Source organism: Cheilinus undulatus, linkage group 2, assembly GCF_018320785.1.
Source record: "Cheilinus undulatus linkage group 2, ASM1832078v1, whole genome shotgun sequence".
NCBI classification, from domain to species: Eukaryota; Metazoa; Chordata; class Actinopteri; order Labriformes; family Labridae; genus Cheilinus; species Cheilinus undulatus.
This window is the reverse complement of record NC_054866.1, coordinates 879,192-902,866: the sequence shown is the minus strand read 5'-3', so window position 1 is coordinate 902,866 and position 23,675 is coordinate 879,192. Positions and strand designations below refer to the sequence as shown.

The 23,675-nt window shown below is 40.0% G+C and overlaps 1 protein-coding gene across 2 annotated transcripts in view; it reads right to left on the bottom strand.

The window, feature by feature from the left end:
* The window catches only part of dscamb (Down syndrome cell adhesion molecule b), a 243,532-nt gene that overhangs the window by 64,489 nt on the left and 155,368 nt on the right, over window positions 1–23,675 (bottom strand). For both annotated transcript variants that reach the window (XM_041814159.1, XM_041814168.1), the window contains exons 4-10: window positions 21,019–21,165; window positions 15,668–15,946; window positions 12,869–13,144; window positions 11,864–12,160; window positions 9,476–9,748; window positions 4,919–5,197; window positions 4,644–4,763 (exon numbers count right to left, since the gene is read on the bottom strand). In XM_041814159.1, the coding sequence (XP_041670093.1) occupies window positions 4,644–4,763; window positions 4,919–5,197; window positions 9,476–9,748; window positions 11,864–12,160; window positions 12,869–13,144; window positions 15,668–15,946; window positions 21,019–21,165 (1,671 nt within the window). The remainder of the gene's footprint in view (window positions 1–4,643; window positions 4,764–4,918; window positions 5,198–9,475; window positions 9,749–11,863; window positions 12,161–12,868; window positions 13,145–15,667; window positions 15,947–21,018; window positions 21,166–23,675) is intronic.

The following is a 23,675-nucleotide window of genomic DNA, read 5'->3' as shown; positions in this document are numbered from 1 at the left end:
AAGGTTGTGCAACAAAATACTAAGTTAAGGGTACCATCATTTTTGTCCAGGCCTGTTTCATGAGTTTGGTTTTTTTGAATAATTCTGTTGAACCACAGCAATGTCTGATTTTCATTGTTTAATTTTCATTGAATTTTTATTTATTATCACTTTTGTCAGATTCAAGTTATTTCTGTGAGCATTGTGGGTTTTTCTTTCATTAACAGAGGGGTACCAACAGTTTTGTCCAAGTGTGTACATCATCTGGATGGGTGAGTGAATACTTTTGGCAATATAGTGTATTAGCTGGAAAACTCAACTAGAACAGAAAATGAGTGTTCTAATTCTGTTTTTGTGAGGAGAGGTCCAGGTGATTTCAAACTGGAGACCCCAAAAAGGACCCTTACTAAACATGGTCATATACCTACAATAAAAAGGCTGCTACTCCTGAACGCTTCAACATGCAGGCTACATCTTGGTCTCTACAGAAAGCTAACACTTAGAGGAGCCCACTCCAGAATCTCTATCAGTATTACTGGAAAAGGTAGCAAGTGTTGTGTCAAGCCGATGTAAAGAAGCGAGTAGCCATGAATTCGCCTACGTTGGCCTGAACACCAAAAATGTGTGGGGCCAATCACACAAATTGAGCGAGTAATTAGCTTGGATGAGGTGAATTCTGCTGTGTTCAATGCGGGGTTTGCTTCATTTGCTTATTTCCAAGAGTTAAAAAACAAAAAGCATAAAACATAAAAAATCCTGAGCTGAAGACGTGCTCTGATTAAACTGTGGAGCAGGTGTGTGACCTGTGTTTGTGGAACAAGCTCAGTACATTTCCATCTCTCTAATGTGTAGTCTAACAAACATAAACACACTGAGTAGCAGACCAGGTTTAAGGTGATCTAAGGTGATGTTGTTTTCTGCTTCTTCAAAACAGAGACATGCCAGCCCAGCGCCTTACTATTCCTCATTTAAGACAAACAAACCCCTGGGCACTAGCGGGTTTATTTGCTGTGAAAACAACGTGGGTACCGGGCATAAAAATGACAACTAGGTCAAGTGGAAAACAGGAAAGAAGCTTACGCTGTACGCCAAGATGCTCTGTGCTGGGCAAATGACACAGCTGATCTCCATATTGATCAGGCTGGGTCATCATTGATCAGGTAGGAGGTCTTTTTTCAAACACACACAAACAAAAACCAATGAAATGAAAGGTTGAAAACAAACCCGATTCTTTTTCATTCCTTTCATCATGGTGCCCAGCAAAAACACACACACTAATCTTCACACACCACTCCTCATAAGTTGATGGTGAAGCTTTCATCCCTGGTTATATGGATGATGGAGCAAACACCTGGGGCCCCTCTTCATCTGCCCTGTTCAAGTGGCTGAACGCACCTGCAGCCTCCCTGTCTGCTGACGCTCCATCCCTGCCTCTGTGGGTCTGTTCTCTGTCTCTTTTTGTCTCTCTGATGATTCTCTAATGATGCAGGTGGGAACCCTGTGAGCCCATGTTGATGGTACAGATGGCTGTGTGCGCGTCTGTATATCAAACACATATACGTTGATGTTGGATAAAGCAAATAGAACTCACTCACCTGTAAAAACACGACTACTGCAGACCAGCTGCTCACAGCACTTTCATCCACACCTGCTGCAAGACACACAACCTGAGGCCAAGATGTGGCCAAGTAAAACTCACAATGCCGCCTTCTAGTAAAAATTATCATTGCATCACTAGAAATTATATCTGATAATAAATTCTTGTTTTCCATTTCATGAATTCTTTAAATCGCTGATACTAAACCCACAAACGATGCTCTCTGTTTTACCAGCTGTGGTGCTTTTCAGGCTCACTTGGAAAAAAATAATCCTCCAGAAAAACTTGAAAAGGAAAACACTGTCTTTAAAAATGATTAATAGCAAGTCACATCAATATGTTTTTTTTACAGAGATGATAAGCTTAAATTATCATTTAATTGTCTCTTAACCCAGAGAGAGTGATCACGTGCAGGAGAGTGAAGTCTGCAGGAGGTGCATCTCTCTAGTGAGTTCACTGATAGAGGTGTGCTGTCTCATGTTAAAAGCAAAGCTGAATCCCTTTGACCTCGTTTTGGTATTGTTCTTCATCTGTTTCCTGCCAAGGCTCTCCCTCACTCTTATTTCATGATCATCATGTTTCATGTGATCATCATCAGTGAGCCTCCACACACAGATCACGTTGTGATAACAGAATATCGAGTGAAACTTGTCTAAATGTACGTCTGACAAGTTGGAATCAAACAAAAGACACCCCCACAGAATGACCAAAAACAACAGAAAATCATAGGACATGAAAAAATACTGAAAGTGTATTTATCAGTTTAATAAAGCCACAGAACTTCAGCTCACACCCAGCTCTGACACACAAATCCTCAAACAGCCAACAGTACTTCACTCAGCACCAAGAAAAGCATCAAAGTCACCACACTGTAATACTATAACGCGTCTCTGGAACAATATTCTCATTATTTTAATCGCTTTAATCTACTGATTCATTGCTTCAGTTGTCCTACTGATCTACCTTACCATAATTAGCTTGATATGATGACTTTTGGAGGCTTTTTCAGATACTTGGACTGATAAAAATGTATTTTGATACTATCTAATCACTACTAGCAGCTCATTCACATTAAAAGTACGTCCTAAACACTGTAGTTTGTTTAAGGCTTTAACAACTCCCAAACTATGTAACAGCTGAAAAATACCACAAGTTATAAAAGGAAACTTAAAGAGTTCGACCTTAAAAAGAACTTCATTAACTGACTTTCCTAAGGTCACCATCTTGGCTATAAATTCAAAAATATAAGTAGATTCAATAATGGAGCCTTGTTTACAGTGTATTTGTTGTGATGCTGTTTATACCCGTGTGTGCACAGATGAACTACATTACCTAGTAGATTATAGCTGCACAGGCGTCTGTAGACGTGTGTTTTTGTGTTGTAGTTAGGATGTGGGTGGTGTGTTTGTTCTTTTTACTGTGATGAAGATGCCTCTATGTTTGTGTATGTTTATCTGCTTGTATGTATCGTATCATTACGATTGAGAGGATGCTAAAGATAATGGCGCTCTAAATAAACTAAACTAAACTAAACCACATGTACTACTACAAGGTTGAGTACCACTGCTTTATATAGTAGAACAGGATAAAAAAATTACATGTAACTGAGGTTTTCCAGTTGCTTTAGAACTCTGCCTGCTAATAGCAGGGTTTTCCTTGCAACTCTGCTTAATATGGCTTGATGCTGTGCTGACTGTGGGTTAATGTTTGGTCTCTGTAAATATTTTCACATGCAATCACTATTAAAACTAGGGTAGACCAATTATCAGCCTGATCAATAATCAACTAAAATCCCTTAATGCAAAGGTCTAGTGCTTTGGCTCCACTGCAAGAAATGTCTTCTTCTCTGGCCTTGTTTTCACTCTACAGTCTCACCTCAGTCTCATACAAGTACTAGCCAACCAACACTGAGGCCAGAGTGGCACCGACACAGGTGTGTAGCAGCGTTTCCTGATGCTACAGTGTTTCTCTGTGCTGTTTGATATTTTCACAGTTAGGGCTAAATTGTTTATTGCAGTATCACTTTTGCCACAGTCATGAAAAATGCATATCTGTTCCTAATATTGGTTATCTGTCTCATGCACTACTAATAATTCATATCAATAGCCTTAATAAAAACATACCAAAGGAGAGATTCTACAAAGAATAGATTGTACCTGCTTATAGCACCAAGATTTGTGCAGAATTAGCACCTATGAGTTTGGTTTTAGCAACATTAACCAAAGCATGTGTACTTAACATGTGCTGGCGCTAACATGGCCACAAAGTTTGGCAGTTAGGCACAACTAGCTGCCACATGGCTACTTGCATTACAGTAGCCATGTGGCAAACCTGGCTTTGCATCAACACAACAGAAGAAACAACAATGACAGAGTCAGACAGAAAAAAAAAATAGTTTTTTCAGACTGAGAATTGAAAGTGATTTGGTGCAGAGACGAGCATCCAAACTCCAGTCGAGAACTCTGACTCTATTAGAGAGAACCCATGAGAACACAGACGCTGATTTATGTTTATGCTGGCTCCCTTCTGATGTTGGAAATATGACATGACTTCTCCTAATTTGTTAGAACAGAGAAGTGCATGTGTTTTAACACATTAGACAATTAAACAGCAAAGAGCAACGTTCTACTGTGGACTATCACTAAGAAGCTTTTAATGAGACCGATATGGTTGTTCATAAAGAGAGAGAGAGAAATACAGCCTATTTAACACAACGGCCTCAATGGCATTACATGAAACCACATATGGCAATTAGCACTGGGCTTTGTGAATTAGATGCTCTTTACAATGAAGCCTATTTGCATAGGAAGGGAATGATTTTGCACAAAAGTTCTAAATCTTTCCTATTTTACATGCATGTAAATTGAACAGGCTGCTGTCTGCTTGGCTGTGCAGTCTAACACAGTTGAAGTGTTTCACCCTTTAAGCATGCTTTGTGGGTTTCATGTCGTGATTTTCTCTCATTTGTGCAAGATCTGTCAGATAAGTCTGACCCAGCTGGTATTTAAAAATGCTGTTGTTTGCCAGTTTGATTTTGGATGGGTAATGCATGCTGTGCTTCACATACCTTTGGAGTGTTCCCATACAATGGTGGGTGGTGGGTAGCCTTCTGCTGAGCAGTTCAGAGTCACAGTCTTCCCATAGATCCCATCTTGATCCTCAGGTTGAACCACAAACTGAGGAGGAACTGTAAACACAGATGTAAAAATCAACACGTTGATTCCTGGCATTTTCTTTTTTATGCTGCAACCTGCAGTGGTTGTCTAAAGTGAAAACCTGTGCACATACTACCCTTTAAAAGAACCCACTAGGTGTTAGTTATAATGTAGGATGCTTCCTCACCTCTCACAATGAGCTGACTCTGGTGCTCTACAGCAGCCGCCTCGTTGCGGGCGATGCAGGTGTAGTTGCCGTTGTGATCCGGCGTCAAGTTGGAGATACGCAGAGAGCTGGTGAAGTCAATGTTGTCCACAGTCACGCCCAGGCTGGCGGGGATCGGCCTTCCATCTTTCTGCCAGGTGATGTCCAGAGGCCGATCGCCTGACATGACCACGCAGGGAATGAATACACGTTGACCGATGGTGAAACGCTGGAACTCGAAGGGTTGGATGTAGGGAGGGACTGCAGACATAGGGAGAGAGGGAAGGAAGAGAAACATTGATCCAATATGATTTCAGCAGGTTTCAAAGGCAACCTTCATTCCCTGAATGTTGTAACTCTGTCCTTTTCTGAGAGTAATCCCACAATCTCCTGACTGTCTTGCTTTGAAGAGATCACTGAAGGAACATAAAAGACCTGAATAGTAAAGCATTCTGCTATAATTCCTAGTCTTTTCAGACTGGAACATGTTGTCCTTTCACAGAAGGAGCTACAAGAGCACAGAAAAAAGGACAGAAAAGACTTTGAGACGATCATTTTGGCTGCTTGAAATAAAACCTGAACTTCTTCTGCTTTTGTTGTAAAAGTAGTATTCACCTAATAATTAAATAACCTACATAATCACCTGTTTACAAACCTCCACCAGTCTAAAACACTGACTACAGGAATAACTTCCATAAAGAAAAATGAATCATCAATCAGACTGAATCACAGAATAGCACCATTATAAAATAAGATCTGCTTAAATTGCCTGAGCTCTATTCACTGGGAAACCTCCAGCCATCATGCAAGTCATTTTTGTTTGAGTATCCAGTGAGTTCAAATAACGCTGAAATAAGCAGCACTTTAGCACCTTATTTAATTCACAACAAAGTGGAGATAATGGACTCAAGGGATCCCCAAAGACACTTCCGCATTTTAAGCATGAGCAGAGTAAATTAACAAATGCACTTGCTCACTATAGCACCTCTGGGAAGTGTTGCTTTATACCATCACTCTCTCTTTAGCTCTCACTTTCTTTCCCCTCTGTTTCCTCCAAACCAATGGAAAGTGTAATATAGTGACAACAATCAAGCCCACTGTACAGCAGGAAGGAAATGGGGCATAATGGGAAAGCCTGTGCTTGTATAACCTATTGCTGCTGGGAGATCTCAGTGGAGAGCAGCCACTTAGCTGCACTGATACAGTCTACATTAGGTACCCTGGGATACTAATGAATGTAAGGTGGATTAATTTAGAAGATTCAACATGATATGAATGCCCTTCTGTATGGTTTTATCATTTATTTACCTTTTAACAGAGGTTTCTTTTATTCCAACTTCAATAATAAAAAAAAATCTGCTTTATCTGAGAATAAATGGTTAGACCTTCAACGAGAAGTGAATAATTTTAATACAGACTCTGTTTAAAGGAAAAGTTTAACATTTGCCAACCGCCACTTGAAGATGGTTCAGTGGCTCCCCTTTTGGTAAATGATTATCAGATCTCCTAAACTCATATTTTAGCCACAAAAGAATCAGGAATTAAAATTTCAATATTTGTCAGTATTTCAACAGTGCTGTTAAACAGAGAGAGACATTTTTAACTCAGCGTTTTCACACATCCTAGTTTGATTTTGGATGCTACCATTATTTTACTTTGCACACAGAAACAGAAACTCCCAGGGTCTGAATGATGATCCCCCTGATGCTAATAGTCAGTTTTGTCTCCTTGTTGCTGGATAACTGTCTGCAGTCGTTTGTTGTAGTTTTAGTCCCAGACTCGTCTTCTGAGGAATCCCTGCCCATTCTTCTCTCAAGCTCCTCCAGATTTGACAGTCCTCTGCATGGACCTTGGTCTTCAATTCCCCCAACAGATTTTTTTATGGGGTTGAAGTCAGGGATTTGGCCAGGCCAGTCAGTAATGCTCACTTTGGCCTTCTGGAGGTAGTTCTTCACCGGGAGCCACAGATGTTCTGGCTTGTTGTTGTGTTGAAGACAAAGAGACGACCCAGACTGTTTGAGGCTTTTATTTCCAATCTCCACATCTTCTGTCTTCATGGTTCCTTCCATCTTTACCAGATTCCCAGTTCCAGACTCACTGAAGCATCCCCACAGCATAATCCTCCATGTTTCACAGTGGGGACGGTGTTCTTTGGGTGATACGCCTCTCCCTTCTTTCTTCAAACATCTCTAACATCTCTACAACCGAGGAACTCTAGTTTGGTCTCATCTGACCAGAGGACACGCTCCCAGTATCAGAATCCTTCTCCAGGTTGTCCTTAGCACACTTCCGTCTGGCTTGAAGGTGTCCCTTCTGCAGAAGTGGACTTTTTCTTGGTCCAGTCCTGTGCAGGGCTCTAGTGATCAGCGTCTTTGAGACTATAGTTCTGGACTTGGTTAAGTCCTTCACTAGAGTCTAGCCACCTGGTAGTTTTTGGGATTTGTGAAATAATTTTGTTTCTGAGTGCAAAGTAAAATAATGTAAGGATCCAGTATAAAACTAGGATGTTTGGAAAAGCTAGGCTAGAAATTCCTTGTTCCCTGGAAACAGAAAGCTTCATAAATAGTAGAAGTCTGGAGAACAACTTTATAAAACAGACACATTTTAGCTTTTAGTGGCCTTCATCTGGTTCATTAAGAAACAGATTTCATTCATTTTCTACCAATATGGACATAATTATCGGTATAACAAGGTAAAATGGCTCACTAGTTATCCTTTTCCCATCTAGTTTGACCGATAATCACTCATGGCCCTGGAAAAACTAGATGAAACATCAAATCTCAAAGCTCTCTATGAGAATGATATATATCAGTGATGTCACTCTACCAGTGCAGACTAAAACATGGCGAGCAACGACGAATTGATAAAAACGATAATTAAAAGTGTTGGCAACGAACTTATGCATTGATTCGCTGTGTTGCTTGATTATGGCGTCACTTCTCCTGTTTACGTTCTACACAGACGGCTGATAATCTTTACTTTGGCTGGGTTTAGTAACTCTCTGATTATAATCTAATGATTAGAGGAAAAATTAAGTACATATATAAGTAACTCCTCGAAAGTTTACTCAATCTAAAAAATTCCAACGCTGACAGAGAGCTGAGAATCTGTGTTTTCGGGCAATATATGATGTGTGGTATATATAATACAGTAATGTTGAACAGCACTGCGAAAACGGCAGCTTTGGCAGAAGACGAGTGAGAAAGGAGAGTGAAGGAAGAGAGTAAAAGGAGAGCAAGCGAGAGTGGTGTTTAGTTTTCTAAAAATAGTGTTAGATAGTGGCATTTGTGCGTGTCTGTCATGTGCAATAACAATATTTTACTGAGAATGTTGAGAATGCATTTTTCCACCTTTATTTGCACTAATTGTCTCCTATGTATATAGTTATCTTTTGCACTGTGTTTTGCACACCCAGAGTCCTAGACTCAAAAATGACTGCTGATTGTTCTAAACATGTATAGGTTCACATTTCTAATGTCAAATCAAAACTTCATGAGCAATAACATTTCTCCTCATAAAAGCCATGAAAAACAAATCTGTTTTTGTGTTTTTCTTCTTTTAAACTGCAATTCCATATAATGTGCAATAATCATTAACCAGATGTTGAAAAGTCAAGTTCAAGTACTCCTGGGAAAAGGGACCAAAGCTCTCAGACTTAGGGCATTTCCTGACTATTTTACAGCCACAATAACAAAATATGTCCAAATCACCATTTTTAGACTCAGTAGGTAAAGGGTTAAGAGGCTGAGGCTGACTTGTGGCTCCTCTTGGATAAAATAATTTCAAAAAGACATAATAAAAGCAGAATCCCACTATAAGAGTCTGTCATTCGAATCATATCCTTAGGCTGTTGTCATTAATATGATCTTAAAGTGTTTATGTCTGTTTGTAAGCAGAGAGGCAAAGTAATAAGATATAAATACCATTTTCTCGTTTTTTTTTTATTATTTTTTTTTTGTGTTTATTTGGTGGCATGTTCAAGTTATTTAATTTAACAGAACTCAAAAAATGTTTCCTTTCAGTTTAAGAATATAGACATTTAAAGTCCAACATTATTTTGACAGCTTTGATAAATCCATGTTACATTTCTAATTAAGAAATCTGTGACTGCTGAAAACATGGACCTCCTTTTCCTGACATGGCAGCCAGCCTTCTTGACACTACGCAGCAGGTCCTGTCAGCATGGTTAGCTCTGCTAGCTTAGTAACAGCTGTACACAGACTGACGGGCATGTACGAACAATGCAGTGTTGGACTGTGACTCATGGTGCATCAGTGAGGTTTTTCTATTGGTTAAAACTGCAACAGCCATGGAAACACACTGACTGATATAAACACAGACAAGTCAGCACAAGCATGGTGCACTGTTAGGTATTTTAAATGGTTTAGCCACCTAACTCTGAGCTGCATCTTACAAAAAAACACAGGGTAGTTGGATTTATTTTGTAATGTAATTCTCAGAAAGCAAAGAATTCCACTGAACAAAGCCGCTTAAACTCTGAAAAGCATCATCAGCTCAATGAGCTTTTTCTGTATTCACCTCTCACACGAAGATGGACGCTCTGGGAGTCCATCTTGTTGGGCTGGACCATCACCTTGCAGTTATACTCCCCAGCATCGCCCTGCTGCACATTTGTTAGCTTCAGCGTGCCGTTGTTTTCAAATGCTCGCTGTCTGTGGTTGAAGGGCAGCAGTGCAGAGTTTTTGTACCACTTTATGGAGTAGTAAGGGTAGCCAATCACACGGCAGTGTATGAAAGCGTCCCGCCCTGCAATCGCTGTGATGTTTTTCATCGGACGAATACTGGCGCGGCCTGAAATGGGACAGAAATGAGAAAGTGACCCTCTACAAAGATTACACAGATGGGAACAATAAGTGAATGGTGCTTTGTTAAAAAAAATTAAAAGTAAACATGAAATATGAACGAGTAAGGACTGACTGAGAATAAAATACATTCCTCTTCATAGCTTTGCACATGGAACCTGCCAGAAAGCAACTGCTATCTGAGGCGTTCTTCTTTGTTTTCCAGAGGATCTGAGACTCAACTTAAAATAGGAGCAATGGTATGACAAGCACATTAAAGTTCACTAAGCGTCTGAGGGAAAACAGATCATTAAATGACGCTTCATTCCTGATTCTAAGTATAACTCTACTCCTGCTGCTAACCCACATAACAGCATTATATTCTGGGTCTCCTAAATGGAAACGGAGTAATCGCTTTAACATCTGATTGTGAGGCGCTGAATTGGCTGCTTGAGTAAACACACAGAAACACACACACATCAACACTCTCACACACATATGCAAGCTAACCACGGATAAATTTATTCATGCAAACAGACCAAATGTGATTTTCTTCTGGCAATTTACGAACCAGCCCATTTTGGAAGCCAATATCTCGATAACACTTCTGCGCCGCAAAACTGTGATTTAAAAACACAGCCATGGAGGAAAATCACAGTTTCAGTTTGGAGACACAATTATGTGGCCTTAATTAAAGAATAGCATGTAATAACAGAGACAGGAAAATTTATAAAACGATGTACACCAAAAAGGAAAACAAACTACAACCCTAATTCCAAAAAAGTTGGGACACTGTGTAAAATCAATGTAAAGTCAATGATTGTCGAATCTCATAAACTCATATTTTATTCACTCCAGAACATAAACAGACGTTGAAACTGAGACATTTTACCATTTCATGAAAATATTAGCTCATTTTGAGTTTGATGGCGTCAACACGTCTTGAAAAAGTAGGGACAGGGTCATGTTTACTATTGTATATCATCCCCTCTTCTTGTAACAACAGTCTGTAAACGTCTGTGAAGGGAGGAGACCAAGAGTTCTGGGAGAGCAATGTTGTCCCATTCTTGTCTGATGTTGGATTCCAGCTGTCCTCTGTCTTCTTTGCTGGTTTTTTTTTTGTTTGTTTTGTTTTCTGATGCTCCAAATGTTTTCTATTGATGAAAGGTCTGGACTGCAGGCAGGCCAGTTCAGCACCCAGGACTGCAGGACATGGCATTTAAATTTTGGTTGATCTGACCACAGAACAGTTTTCCATGCAGACCCAGTCCATTTTAAATGAGTTTTGGCCCAGAGAAGACAGCAGCATCTCTGGATCTTGTTCACATATGGCTTCTTCTCTCCATGATCCAGCTTTAACTGTCATTGGTGGATGGCACAGCCAACTGTGTAGACAGACAATGATTTCTGGAATGTTCCTGAGCCCATGCAGTGATTTCCAGTACAGAATCATGCCTGTTTTAATGCAGTGGCCCCTGAGGGCCCCAAGACCGTCTGCCTTGTTCCTTAAACACAGAGATTCTCTGAATCACAATTTTATGTTCAAGAAGTTAGATTTTTGGATCACAGATTCATGAACCTCTGCCCATCTTCACCTCTGAGGACTCTGCCTCTCTAAAATGCTCCTTTTATACCCAGTCGTGTTACTGACCTCATCGTAGAAAAATGCTCCTCCAGCTGTTTTTCATTAGTACCACTTACGTCTCCAGCCTTTTGTTGCCCCGTCCCTACTTTTTTAAGATGTGTTGCTGACATCAAATTCAGAATGAGCTGATATTTTTTATGAAATGGTAAAATGTCTCAGTTTCAACATCTGATATGTTGTTGAATAAAATCTGGGTTCATAAGATTTGACAACCATTGAGTTCTGTTTAAAATTACATTGTACACAGTGCTCCAACTTTTTTTGAATTGGGGTTGCAAACATGAATATAAATGTGATCAAAGCTTTAATATCAGAACTATAAGGCCAATAAATTCACGACAACATACTGTCCCATAAGCAGGTCTAACATCAGCAAATATTGAACTCAACAATCACTCGTGTTCCATGAATCCACACAGAGAGACAGAGACAGACAGGTATGTGTATTGTTGTTCTTGGAGGAGCTGATTTGACAAGCACCTCTTACGTTTATTCGAGCCTGGTGGTACACGACCCCGGCCGAGTTGCTGCACGTGCACCGGTACAACCCGCCGTCCTGCACCTGGGTATGTGTCACGTTGAGCTGGCTGACCACATGGCCCTCGTGGGTCTCGTAGTGTCCCAGGTGATGGTGGCTGTCTTTGATGACAGGGTCGTCGTCCAGGGACCATGAACATCTGGGAGGGGGTGTGCCTTTGACGTTGCAGAGCAGGAAGACGGGTTCGTTGGGGTTGACCACCTTCTCGCTGAAGGACGACAGGATCTTTGGAGTACCATCTGTGTGTGTGTGTGTTGGGGGGCAGCATAGGGACAGAAATGTATATAAATATGAGCTCATAATCACAAATCATAATCACGATAACTTTTAGTAATTTACTGAGACCATGATTATTATATCCACTTAGTAACTGATTTTACATCTGCATCTGTGTGAAGATCAGATCAGATCACAAATCCCTGTGAAGGTCAGGTCATGTTACCCAACTCTACCCACCTATGAGTTAACAGGGTGCCATGCTTTTTTCTATTTTGTTGTCAGCTGTCTGGATTCCTGATTCTGTGGCTTTTATTCTGAGCAGTAAAATACCTCAGAGAGTGAGAGAGAGAGGTCAGCTTTTGAAATGACCACCTCTGCTTGCTGCTGCTCTCTGATAATGTAGATCTGTTCCACATGATTATAGATTATCAATATCTTATTTTTACAGCTCCCTGGCCACTGGAGACAGTTGCCTCAGCAACGCTGCCAAGGTAGGTCTTGTGGATTTAGGTCTGTGAGTGTATCTGTGTATTTTTGAAGTCTGAGGCGATCATTTAAGAGGCAGCAGATAGCAGAGAGTAAGAACAGGATGCTGTTAACACATAAGCCCTGTATTGATGTGCAAGATCTAGATCTGTTTCTGCTAACGCATTGATTAAGCATACAGCGGCTGCTACAGTCTGGCCCTGACATACTCCACCCTACAAATCAGTATGTACATATTTTACCTTCCAGGATGACTTGCACAAAGTCCTGCGCTGACATTTTGCCCTTCCTGGCGAAGCACTGGTAGGCGCCTCCGTCGCTCTTGGACATTCCCTCCATGATGAGGTTCTCCCGGTTAAGCCCGGTGAAACGAACGTTGTTCCCAGGGTAGATGATCTCTGCGTTGCGGTACCATGACAGCTCATATTCGTCTGAGCCACTCACGCTACAAGATAGAGACACCTTGCTACCCACGCTGCCTTTCACCTTCCGAGGGCTGACCACTGCTTTCAAGGGCTCTAAGCACACAAACAGAAGAAATGATATGTCTTTATTCTTTAGTTTGAATGATGAACTGTTTTCTTCTGTGCCCTATGATTATTATCATTATCATCAGGCTGTCAAGAATAAAAGGATTGACCATGATTAATTACAGTCCACAATCAGCGCACTAGTTTTTTTCAAAGTCAGGATTAATTGCATGATTTATTGTCCTTTGCAGCACATTTTACTTAAGCTGCTGCAGCATCTCCCTGCAGCCACAGTGATGTCAAGTAAGTCCACAACAGCCCCTTAATGTCTCGTTTCACTTTAAAAAACTCAGACAGCTCAGTGGACAGTCAGAAGTCATCTGAACCTTGTGTTATCAAACACTTACCTTTTCACAGCCCCATTATTTCCTTGTCAATCCATATCAAGTTCCTTATTCTGAGGTTAACAATAATATAACCCCCATTTAAGGGGACAATTTTAATTCAGTGAGGAGAAGTTTTTGTATTTCTGTGGTGAAAATATGGAAACGTCTGAATGTGGAGCTCTAGCAATGTCAAATCATAATCCAGTTTTCAAAGAGGTTTAAAGAAATGATTTTGATGAGGTATGGGGCTGAAGAGGGCGTTTGACTGCCACTGGCTGTTCAACATTACCTGTTTATTATTCTTTTCTCATCTTTGACTTTTTGTAACTAAAGAACAGTGTAAAGTTTATGTGAGGACACATTTATATGACCATATAATATTGTCACATATTGAGTTCTATATTGGTGCCAGAGTTGGCCAATAGACACGGATGTAAACACTTGTAATTTTGCTAATAAAGTGCAGGGAATATGTCTTGTATTATTTATCCAGTAGAGGGCGCTCAGACTCTCTATATTTACCTCCTTACAGCAGAGTGAACTAGAGCCCAGAGCAGCTGAGCTGAAACAATGGTTTGTCTCATTAGTAGGTTTATAACTAAACAAGAACTCCATAAGTTTCCTGTTTTATTCAACCCACTTGTCCATGAGTCTTGACGTGCCTCATCGTGTCGGTCAGGCTTACCTGTTTATGTTAGCGAGCTAAGGATAGTATAGCCTAGCTTAGCATTAGCTAGCTGTAAACTTAAGCAGAGTCAGCACCTGCACAGTGAACGTAATGGTGAAATATCTCACAGTAATATCACGCTGACTCAGGCAGCCGCATGCTGCCAGATACGACCGGGGCAAATAAGAGGAACACGAGTTACGACCAGCAGAGTGGCGTGGAGGGGGGTGTTTTCATTCATCATGACCTCACAGTTCAGAAAGATTAGAGGTCATCAGAGAGGCACATTACAAATCGTGTTTTACCAGTGACTTTTAAGACGGTGCTCATCCACTGATCTATAAGCTACAGATAAATTCATCTGTGTGATTTACACCAATCACAACATCTCTGCCATGAATTCTGCTTTAATAAATGTGTGACCTTATACTTTCTGCACTATAACCCACCTCTGTTAAATATGCAGGAATAAGAAGGGGCAGAGGGCACATGTGGAAAACTGTGTGTCTTAATTCATTTTATTTTGTTATTTTATTCCCAAGGTTGCTGTATTTTTGTATTTTGTTCATAATAGTTCTTTTCTGATAATAAAAGTATTTGAAATATTTAAATGTTCTGCCTTCATTTTATGTCTTTGTAACATATGTTTGGGCTTTATTCAAGGGATCAGCTGCAGCTATTTGTTTTATTTATTTTATTATTATTTATTTTTAAAGTATGTAAAAAAATGTAATCGGTCAGTTATGTGAATTATTTATGTCCTAATATTGGTATCGACCTCCAAATTTATATACTGCACATCAATTTGTAACCTTATGTTCATATAAATATAAATAAATATTTAAACATTTATTTGATAAAGGACAAAAATTAGTGATGAACTTATATTTTTGATAGTTCTGTTTTTAGAAGGGTAAACAAATATTAAAATTATATATCTGACTGATGAGATGTAGATTTAGATCATGTTAAAAATACCTAATAATCTGGTAAGCATCAATAAGAAAGCTGGATAATTGATGATCAATGATTTAAAAAGTTTGCACTTTCTCCCACTCCTTTTCAGACATGTAAACTAAAGTGCTGCACTGACACTCTGGTATTACTCTGCACTGTTAGGTGAAAGATTATTACTTTATCTGTATGACCATTCTGTTCTCTCTTAAATGGGAGAAAATAACTCTAGTCCAATTAAAATTCTTCAATTTAAGTATTACTACAGGTCTGTATCCAAACAGGAAGTCAATTACTCTTAGTTTAAGACAACACAAAAATCCAAAATGGCCTACCACAGTCCTGGATGCTAAATAGTATAATTTTAAAATGACATCACTAACTATGCAAAAGACAACAAATCCTTGCATTTGAGAAGCATACAGAACTTGACAGGAATTTTTCCCTAAAAGGTGTCTGTTTCAGTACAGTTCAACTTTTAGATGAGAGCAGTGATGTTTGTAAATGAATATCATGCAGACAAGATAATGCAAAAATACACAGTCCATTGTGTAAAAGACTTACGTTTCACATAGAGGCGACCCATGACCTCAGCATTGCCATAGCTGTTCCACACTTCACAAACATACGTCCCCGAGTCACTGGGCTGTGTGCTCTCTATAAGCAATCCTGTGATGGTCTGCCGGAAGCGACTGTCAGGCTCTAATGGGCTGTTGTCCTTCAGCCAGCGATATTTGGGTGTTGGGTAGCCTGAGGCCTTGCAGGACAGCTCCACCCGATGATTGATCATCACCTCACGGTGGTCAAAGCCATCCAGGATGACTGGCTCAGCATTGGTGGGGTCTGAAAGCAGGTGAGGATTTACTGTCTATTAGTACAGAGTGTTTTTAGCTGCTTGACATTCTTAGATTGATTCTTCTCGGTCCTACATATTTTGTATTTTGAGAGAGATAGAAACACAGTTTTCCCTGATTTCCTTTAGGGACTTAACTGTCACTAAAAATCCAGTTTCTCCTCATCAGTTTATGCATTTATAACCTTAAAATAAAACATGTTTAGTGATCCACACTTTAAACACATGAAATAAACAACTGAGCAAACAGTAAAGCAAAACTTATAGTGCAATAATGCTGAGCATCTCATGTCTCGTCTAGTCTTTAATGTCGATGTTTACATGGTACAGAAAATACAGTGCTGCTAAAGACCATTTCCTCCTTCCTGATTTCTCAGTTTTTACATATTTTTCACATGTCCCAGATGATCAAACTAACTCCTACCCTAGACAAAGATAACCTGAGTAAATACAGAATACATTTTTAAATGATGATTTCATGTATTGAGGGGAAAAAGCCATCCAAAGCTACCTAGCCCTCAGTGAAAAAGTCACCGCCCCCTAAATCTAATAACTGGACAAGCAACTGCAAGTAAGCATTTGTGATTGTAATGAGTCTTTTGTATCACTATGGGGGATTCTGTCCCACTCTTCTTTGCAGAATTGTTGTAATTCAGCCTCACTGAAGGGTTTTTCCAGCAGCAACGGCCTGTAACTGTCATGATCCAGGTTCTGATTTGTTACGTTTTTGAGATTCTCCAGTGTTTTCTTGTGTTTATTCTGTATAGTTCAGTTTAGTTCTTGATCCCTCGTGTTTTCCTTGTTTGTTCTGTGATTTCCATGTTTCTAGTTTTACATTGTACTTAGGTTTTCTAGTTTGTATATTTCTGGTGTTTAGTTCTTAGGTGTTTCTTGTAGTCCTTGTGTTTCTGTGAATTTCGTGCCTTATGTTAGATCATGTTTGTAGTATTTAGCTTCCTTGTTTCATGTCTATTCCCTGTTTCTAGTATTTAGTTTGACTCCTTGTGTTTCATGTCTAGTTAATTGTTTCATGTTTAGCTTTACTCCTTGTTTGATTTATTCCCTGTGCTTCTTGTTTAATTATTCCATGTTTAGAATTACTTCCTGTGTTTCATGTTCAGTTTTCCTCCCTGTGTTTGAGTCTCCCTCCTAGTGTTTGGTTCTTTGTATCCTCCTGTGTTTTCAGTGTTTCTGTAGTTCAGCTTCTTGTGTCCAGTTTTCAGTCCTTGTGTGCTTCTTGTGTTAGGTTCCATGTTTCCTGTTTTACTTTGTAGTTTGCCTTTCCTTGTGTGTGATTCTAGTTTTGCTTCCTGCCTGAGTTTCCCTCCACTGTGATTACCTTCGCCAGTTCCACCTGTGTCTGATTGTCCACACCTGTCCTCCGTTGTTAATCAATCCCTGTGCATTTAAGCTCTGTGTCTCCCTGTGTCTGGGTCGGTTCATTGTAGATGTCTTCTGCATCTGTTACTCCTCGTGTTAATCCTCGTGCTTTCCTCGTGCTCCTGTAGATTTTGTTTTGTTTCGTGGACTTTTGGTTTTGTGGATTAGTTTAAGTAAGTTCTTTTGTTTGTTTAATTAAATCAGTTTCTTTGAGTTTATCTGCAATTGGGTCCTCCTTTTGTTTTTGGATTTTGCCTGAACCTGACAGTAACGCTGTTAATGCTAAGGTCACGCCAAAAAAAAAAAAAGAAAAAAGAAAAGGAAAGCCTGTCTCTGTTCCGCAACGAGCAATTCACACAAAGGTGTAACAGAGCCGTGCACGCCTGAGCTTACACACACACCCCGGCGTCCCGTAATCAGATGGCAGCTGCTGCCCGAGTCGCTGCTTTCAATGAAACTGGGAACTCTGGATTTCTCAATTCAAAACTTTGTATTTTCCAAATAAAATACAGGGAAAATAACATGAACATTCATTTTGATCAATTATATCCAATAGACTTTTTCCCCTCCATGTTTCTGAGTTGGAGGTCTGACTTTAAGCAGTGTCACAGCGCACGTATTTACGTCGGAGGTTGGAAACTTCAGAGTACCGGGCTCACTTGAACACATCATTGAACTTTTCAGACACTGCTGTGAGCAGAGATGTGTCTGCTCTCTCCTCTCCTGTACAGAGTGATCAGCTCTCTAACCTCACAGTCTCTCCAGTTAATCCACATTATTCTTTGTTTTATCCCGCTGTTGTTTTCTGCCATGAAATGCCGCTAGATTAAACCACGCTGGTTTTTAAATCTCCCGTTTATGGAGACAGTAGCACACACTGGCCGTTGCAGAATGCCGTGACGTCCTTTCACCCTCGTTGCGGAAAAGTCTGTTAGGGCTCTGATACTACCTCTCGATCTGGATCAGAGGTGGGGCGAGATCGACCCCCCATTGCAGAACGGTTGCTTTCATACAGAACGGCGATGCACAACGAAGGTGTAACAGACACAGAAAAGAGAGGCAGTGTGAAAGTAGCTTTTGACTAGGCCACTCCAAAACCTTTATTTTGTTGTTAAAAGCCATTCAGAGGTGGACTTGCTGGTGTGTTTAGCATCACTGTCCTGCTCCATAACCCAAGTGTGCCTGAGCCTGAGGTCAGGAACTGATGGACAGACATTCTCCTCCAGGATTTTCTGCCAGAGAGCAGAAATCATGGTTCCATGTTACAACCATAAGAAAGAGACTGGGCAAAAATGGCTTCCGTGGGCGAGTTCCAAGGCCAAAACCACACCTTGCAGAACTTTTTTCTGGTTAGTCTCCAAAGTCTTGGGAATCATCAGGATATTTTCAGTGAAACGTGAGACAAGCCTTCGTATTCTCTTTTGTCAGCAGTGGTTTTGTCCTTTGAACGCTCCAATGATGCCATTGTTGCCCAGTCTCTTTCTTAGTGAATCATGAACTCTGACCCTAACTGAATCAGTGAGTCCTGCAGGTCTTTAGATGTTGTTCTGGGTTCTTCTGGGACCTCCTGGATGAGTCGTCCATGCGCTCTTGGAGTCATTTTGGTAGGCCGGCCACTCCTGGGAAGGTCACCACGGTTCCGAGTTTTCTCCACTTTTGGCTAATGGCTCTTACTGTGGTTCACTGGAGTCCCAAAGCCTTAGACATGTCTTTGTAACCATTTCCAGACTGATAAATGTCAGTGGCTTTGTTTCTCTGCTCTATTAGGTCTGGCAGTAGTCAGGCCTGGGTGTGGACAGTGAAACTGAACTAATTTATTCCCTAATAAATAAAATCATCATTTAAAACTGACTTTTGTGTTTACTCAGTTTCACTTTTGTAACATTAAAATAAGTTTGATAATCTGAAACGTCTAAATGTGGCATAGGAATGCATGTTTTATCACTCTAGTCTTACGAGCCAGCATACCAATCAACTCTTCAGGCAGAGTCCCATAATTCATGGGGTTAGATATGATCTAGGGATGCACAATACTGCATTTTTGCCAATATCCGATAAACACCAATTCTATGATGGACTACATTTTTTTTTAAAATATTGGTAGTCTATTTTTGTACAAACTGACAAAACATTTGATTTTTATCAGAACTGAAGGATATATTGGGTTTTTATTTTCAAATACAGCCATACACTAATGACAAACTTACAGTGATGTCTTTGGGTTACATGTGTATTACATGCTCACATGTATTTTTAACAGTACAGCCAAAGTCATCTGCATTTTTGAGGGCAATAAGCAGCAGCAAAATAACCTGCTGACACTGAGCTCCTCAGTGCAAAAAAGAAATAGCTTATACATTTAGACTGATTCTCCTTATTACTCAGCCAGTTTGCAGGATGGCTCCCTGAGATACTCCTGACAAAGGGCTTTAAAAAACAACAACACAGATTCTTAAATGCAAAAAAGAAATCTAGCTATAGTTCAGAGTTTAATTATAATTCTAAATTTCTGAGACTCAAGATGAACAGAAATAAAACTTCAACTAAAGTAGTTCTCCTGATTCTGCTTTAAACAGCACAAACTAACTAAGCCACCAAGTTTAATGGGCATTTCACTGTAAACAGTGCTGTAACCACACAGTGACACACACATCTCCAATGCTGGACACACCTTCATGCACCTTCGAGTGTGCACAGGAGACGACACTCAGAAGTCCGTCATTGCTTTTGCCATGTTTCGCGCATGTCACGTAGAACGACACACACGTTCTTTTTATCTCTATCTAAACATGTTAGCAAAAGCGGCTGCAACTGCGGCTGCTGAGTCAGCACTCCTGCGAGTGTAGGACAGACTTTTTAAGAGTAAAATCCTCCTCTATCCACGGAGGCAGTGAGGCTAAACGTGATGATGTCTATATATCCGTGGTGAAGCTAATATGTTTAGCTTTAACGAGGAGCTTCTCTACGTGACTGGAAACAAAGTTTTGCAGTTCAGGTAAGGCTATAAGCGCCTGCTAGGTATAACGTAGCGGGACTTTAAATGCATCATAAGCCCGTGGAAGCCCGTATATTCCACCACGCTGAAAGGCTGATTATCAAGAGCTATAAATTCAATGATTTTCCTGTTCAGCTCCTTACCTTTGGGTGGTCACTGCTGTATTTTTTAGCTTTGTTGAATGACTTAAGTGGAGGCTGCTGCAGAGTTTTCCCTGGCACGAAGTTTTGCCATTCTTTATAGTCCTTGCAGTCATCAGGTTGGCGGTTTTTTAGATGTGAAATTAAACTGGTGGTGTTAAAGGCATGTTGTCGAGCTCCTCCACGCATCTGATGTTACAAGGATGCAAACAGCTACTTTGCTGTCTTGTTCCCACACCTCAGACTTCTCCCACACAGCTGACATGGTGTTTATTGTTGTTGTTTGCACACGTCTGGCATCATCACGTGCGCTTAATTATGACGTCATATTATCGGCCGTTCACATCGGCGTAAATTTTACTATCGGCTGATACCGATATACTACCGATAATATCGTGCATCCCTAATATGATCATTTCTGATGTGCAGTTTAAAAAGACCAAATCCAACCTGATCATTTGTGATGATGTTGTGGCTTTTTAATCCTGGAATGGAAATATATGTCCTTCATTGCCTTGACTCTATTTTGATTCCAGTTAAAACCAACCTGATACAATAAGACGTGCACTGTTGCTCTGACGGGTTTCGCCAGTGTAGCGGTGCCGTGTGGTGCAGCGGTAGTTATTCAGCCCATCCTCAGGCAGGACGTCCAGAATATACAAGGCTCCTGTGGATGTGATGAGATATCTTTGTCCTGGAAAACACAAAAGAGAAAATAAAATCAATGAGAACCTGAAGATAAGTGTCAAATTGTCAGCTCACTGCAGGTTCAGTGTGTGCACCAATATTCTCATAATTCTTCTGATCTAGGCAGGAAGAGCGGAGGAGTCAAAACTCTTCTGCTTTACCATCCTGGAAAAAACACATGAACACAAGGGAATATCAACGTCCAAACCTGTTGAAAAAGCCATTTAAAGAGGCGTGTTGGCTATGGTTGTCTTCACTGTGTTGGGAATGCTAAAACAGAGATAGCATGGGAAACTCATAAGGTCCAAGAAGGAACAGCTCTGTCACCGCTGCAGGCTTTATTTACTATGGATATTCAAAAGTTTGGGTTTTCCTCTACAATCATCTGTGATTTGTTTCTCGTAGATGAAAAAAACAGGGATTTAAAATACTATTGGCATATCAGTATCACCGGATATGAACATTTCTGCAAATATTTACAACCAATAAATCGTCTGTAAACATTGGCCTTGAGCACGAATAATTAGTGCAGTTTTAGTCAGGTCCAACAGAGTTTACCCTCAGACCATTCACTTTTAAGTCTGTTTTAAAGACTGAAATTTTAGGTCTGAACTTCATTGATTTATGGATTGATACTGGTATCCACTAAATAAATTAGTATCAGCTTTCCAGATAAAGGCAAATATGGAATATCTTCCACCCCTACATAAGACGAGCCTTTCTCCATGTCTACATTAAACTTGAGTGCAAAAACTTAAAAACCATGCACACATCAAGACAGAGGTTCAAATTATCATTAATCAATAGTTACAGAAATGAGTACTGCCAAATATCACAACAGCTCCCTTTTAAAACTTCTGAGTAGCCCTAGGAGTGTGGAGGTAAACTCCAGGGTCACACTTGGAGATAAATCTGATCATGTCTAAAAATGGTGTAAAAGCAGAGGAAATATTTATGATTAAAAAAAACCCTCAAAAAGTACCTAATGAGTATGTTTGCCATGTAACAGGAAGAAGTATATAATTCAAAGATGCTTAGATAGCTTTACACATGGTGAGGGTCCAGCCTACAAACAACACTGCATTATTCATTCAAGTCCCTGTAAAGTGATAATAAATCTGTATTTCAGGTTTGTTGTACAAAAGGCCAGTGTGTTTTGAAACCAACTCCTCTATGGACAGATGTGGACACAAGGCAACTAGCAGGGAAACAAAGAAAATGATGTGGAAAACGGCTAGAAAAAAAGAAACGCAAAGAAACAAGGAAGAGAAACAGGAAACGTTGAAATTTACATCGAAAGCTAAATAATTTTCACAAACACATTCTAACTGGTTCTCCAGATCTACTTCAGTGTTGGTGGACAAAAAGAGGTTATTGTTCTGTAGGCCAGAATTGCCTTTTGATTAAAAAAAAAATTAGGAGAGGAAAATGTGGATGCAGAGGGATTTTTTTTGTTGTTTTTTCTCATGCCTAGGCAAATAATTTAGCTACCTCCAGCAGGTCATGTTACATCATCTCCATGGATCAGACAGATCCTGGTGCTGGTGTGTTGCACATTTCTGTGCTGCTAGTCCTTCTATTGTTGTTACAGCGTGCTGAGCCAGTCTTACCCAACAGCTTTGTTTGAAAAATGGCACTGTCCAAACCAATTTACTGAACAAATATTAATGAGAAGTAACTTCAAAGTAATTCTCTTCAAATATTAGATTGTACACTTATGTTAACATCACACCACTACATATTTTAATATTTCACCAGGGACTAATCTGCATGAAAGATGCAAAGCATGCTTAATATGCGTACATTTTTCATCCACTTTTGATGTTTATACATGCAGAGGAAAATCAACCTTTGGGGTTAAGCAATCAGGAGAAATAAAGAGAGAAGCGGGAGAAGAAAGAAAATATTGCACAGCTATTGTAGACATTGACCTAGATAGAACCGACAACAGATTCCATGGATCTGATGTCCTGAAGGGTTTCGCTGGTTTCCATACAGGGCTGTTAGATGGGCAACCAGCAAGTGGAATTTATAAAGAGAGGGTGTGAGAGAGAGGGGGAGAGAGAGTGTGCAGACGCCAGCAGCCATACATGCGTGCTCTAATGCTAGACGATTGGTGGGAGGAAATCTTCTCAGAGGTTTAGGAGGTCTGATACAGAGGAAAAGCATCAGCCTTTACCCATATATAGAGACATATGAGACATATCTGTTATTTCAAATGTATCATTTTTATGTATGATGGATAAACCTGATTCAGCATCCACCATTATTTTGAGAAAAAAATAAACATATCTAATTTGGAAAGCAACAAGAAATACATAAGACAATTGATCCACTACAGTATTTGTAAGACATCTGAAACATCCAAATTATGAGTGTAGTACCACTGGTAAAACTGAAATCTGTCAATATTTCATCAAAGCTTACAACACGTATATAAAATGTGACATACAGTGCTTAACAAATGTATCAGACCAGCTGTCATATCTGTCTCAGAGACCATCCAGCATCATGAAG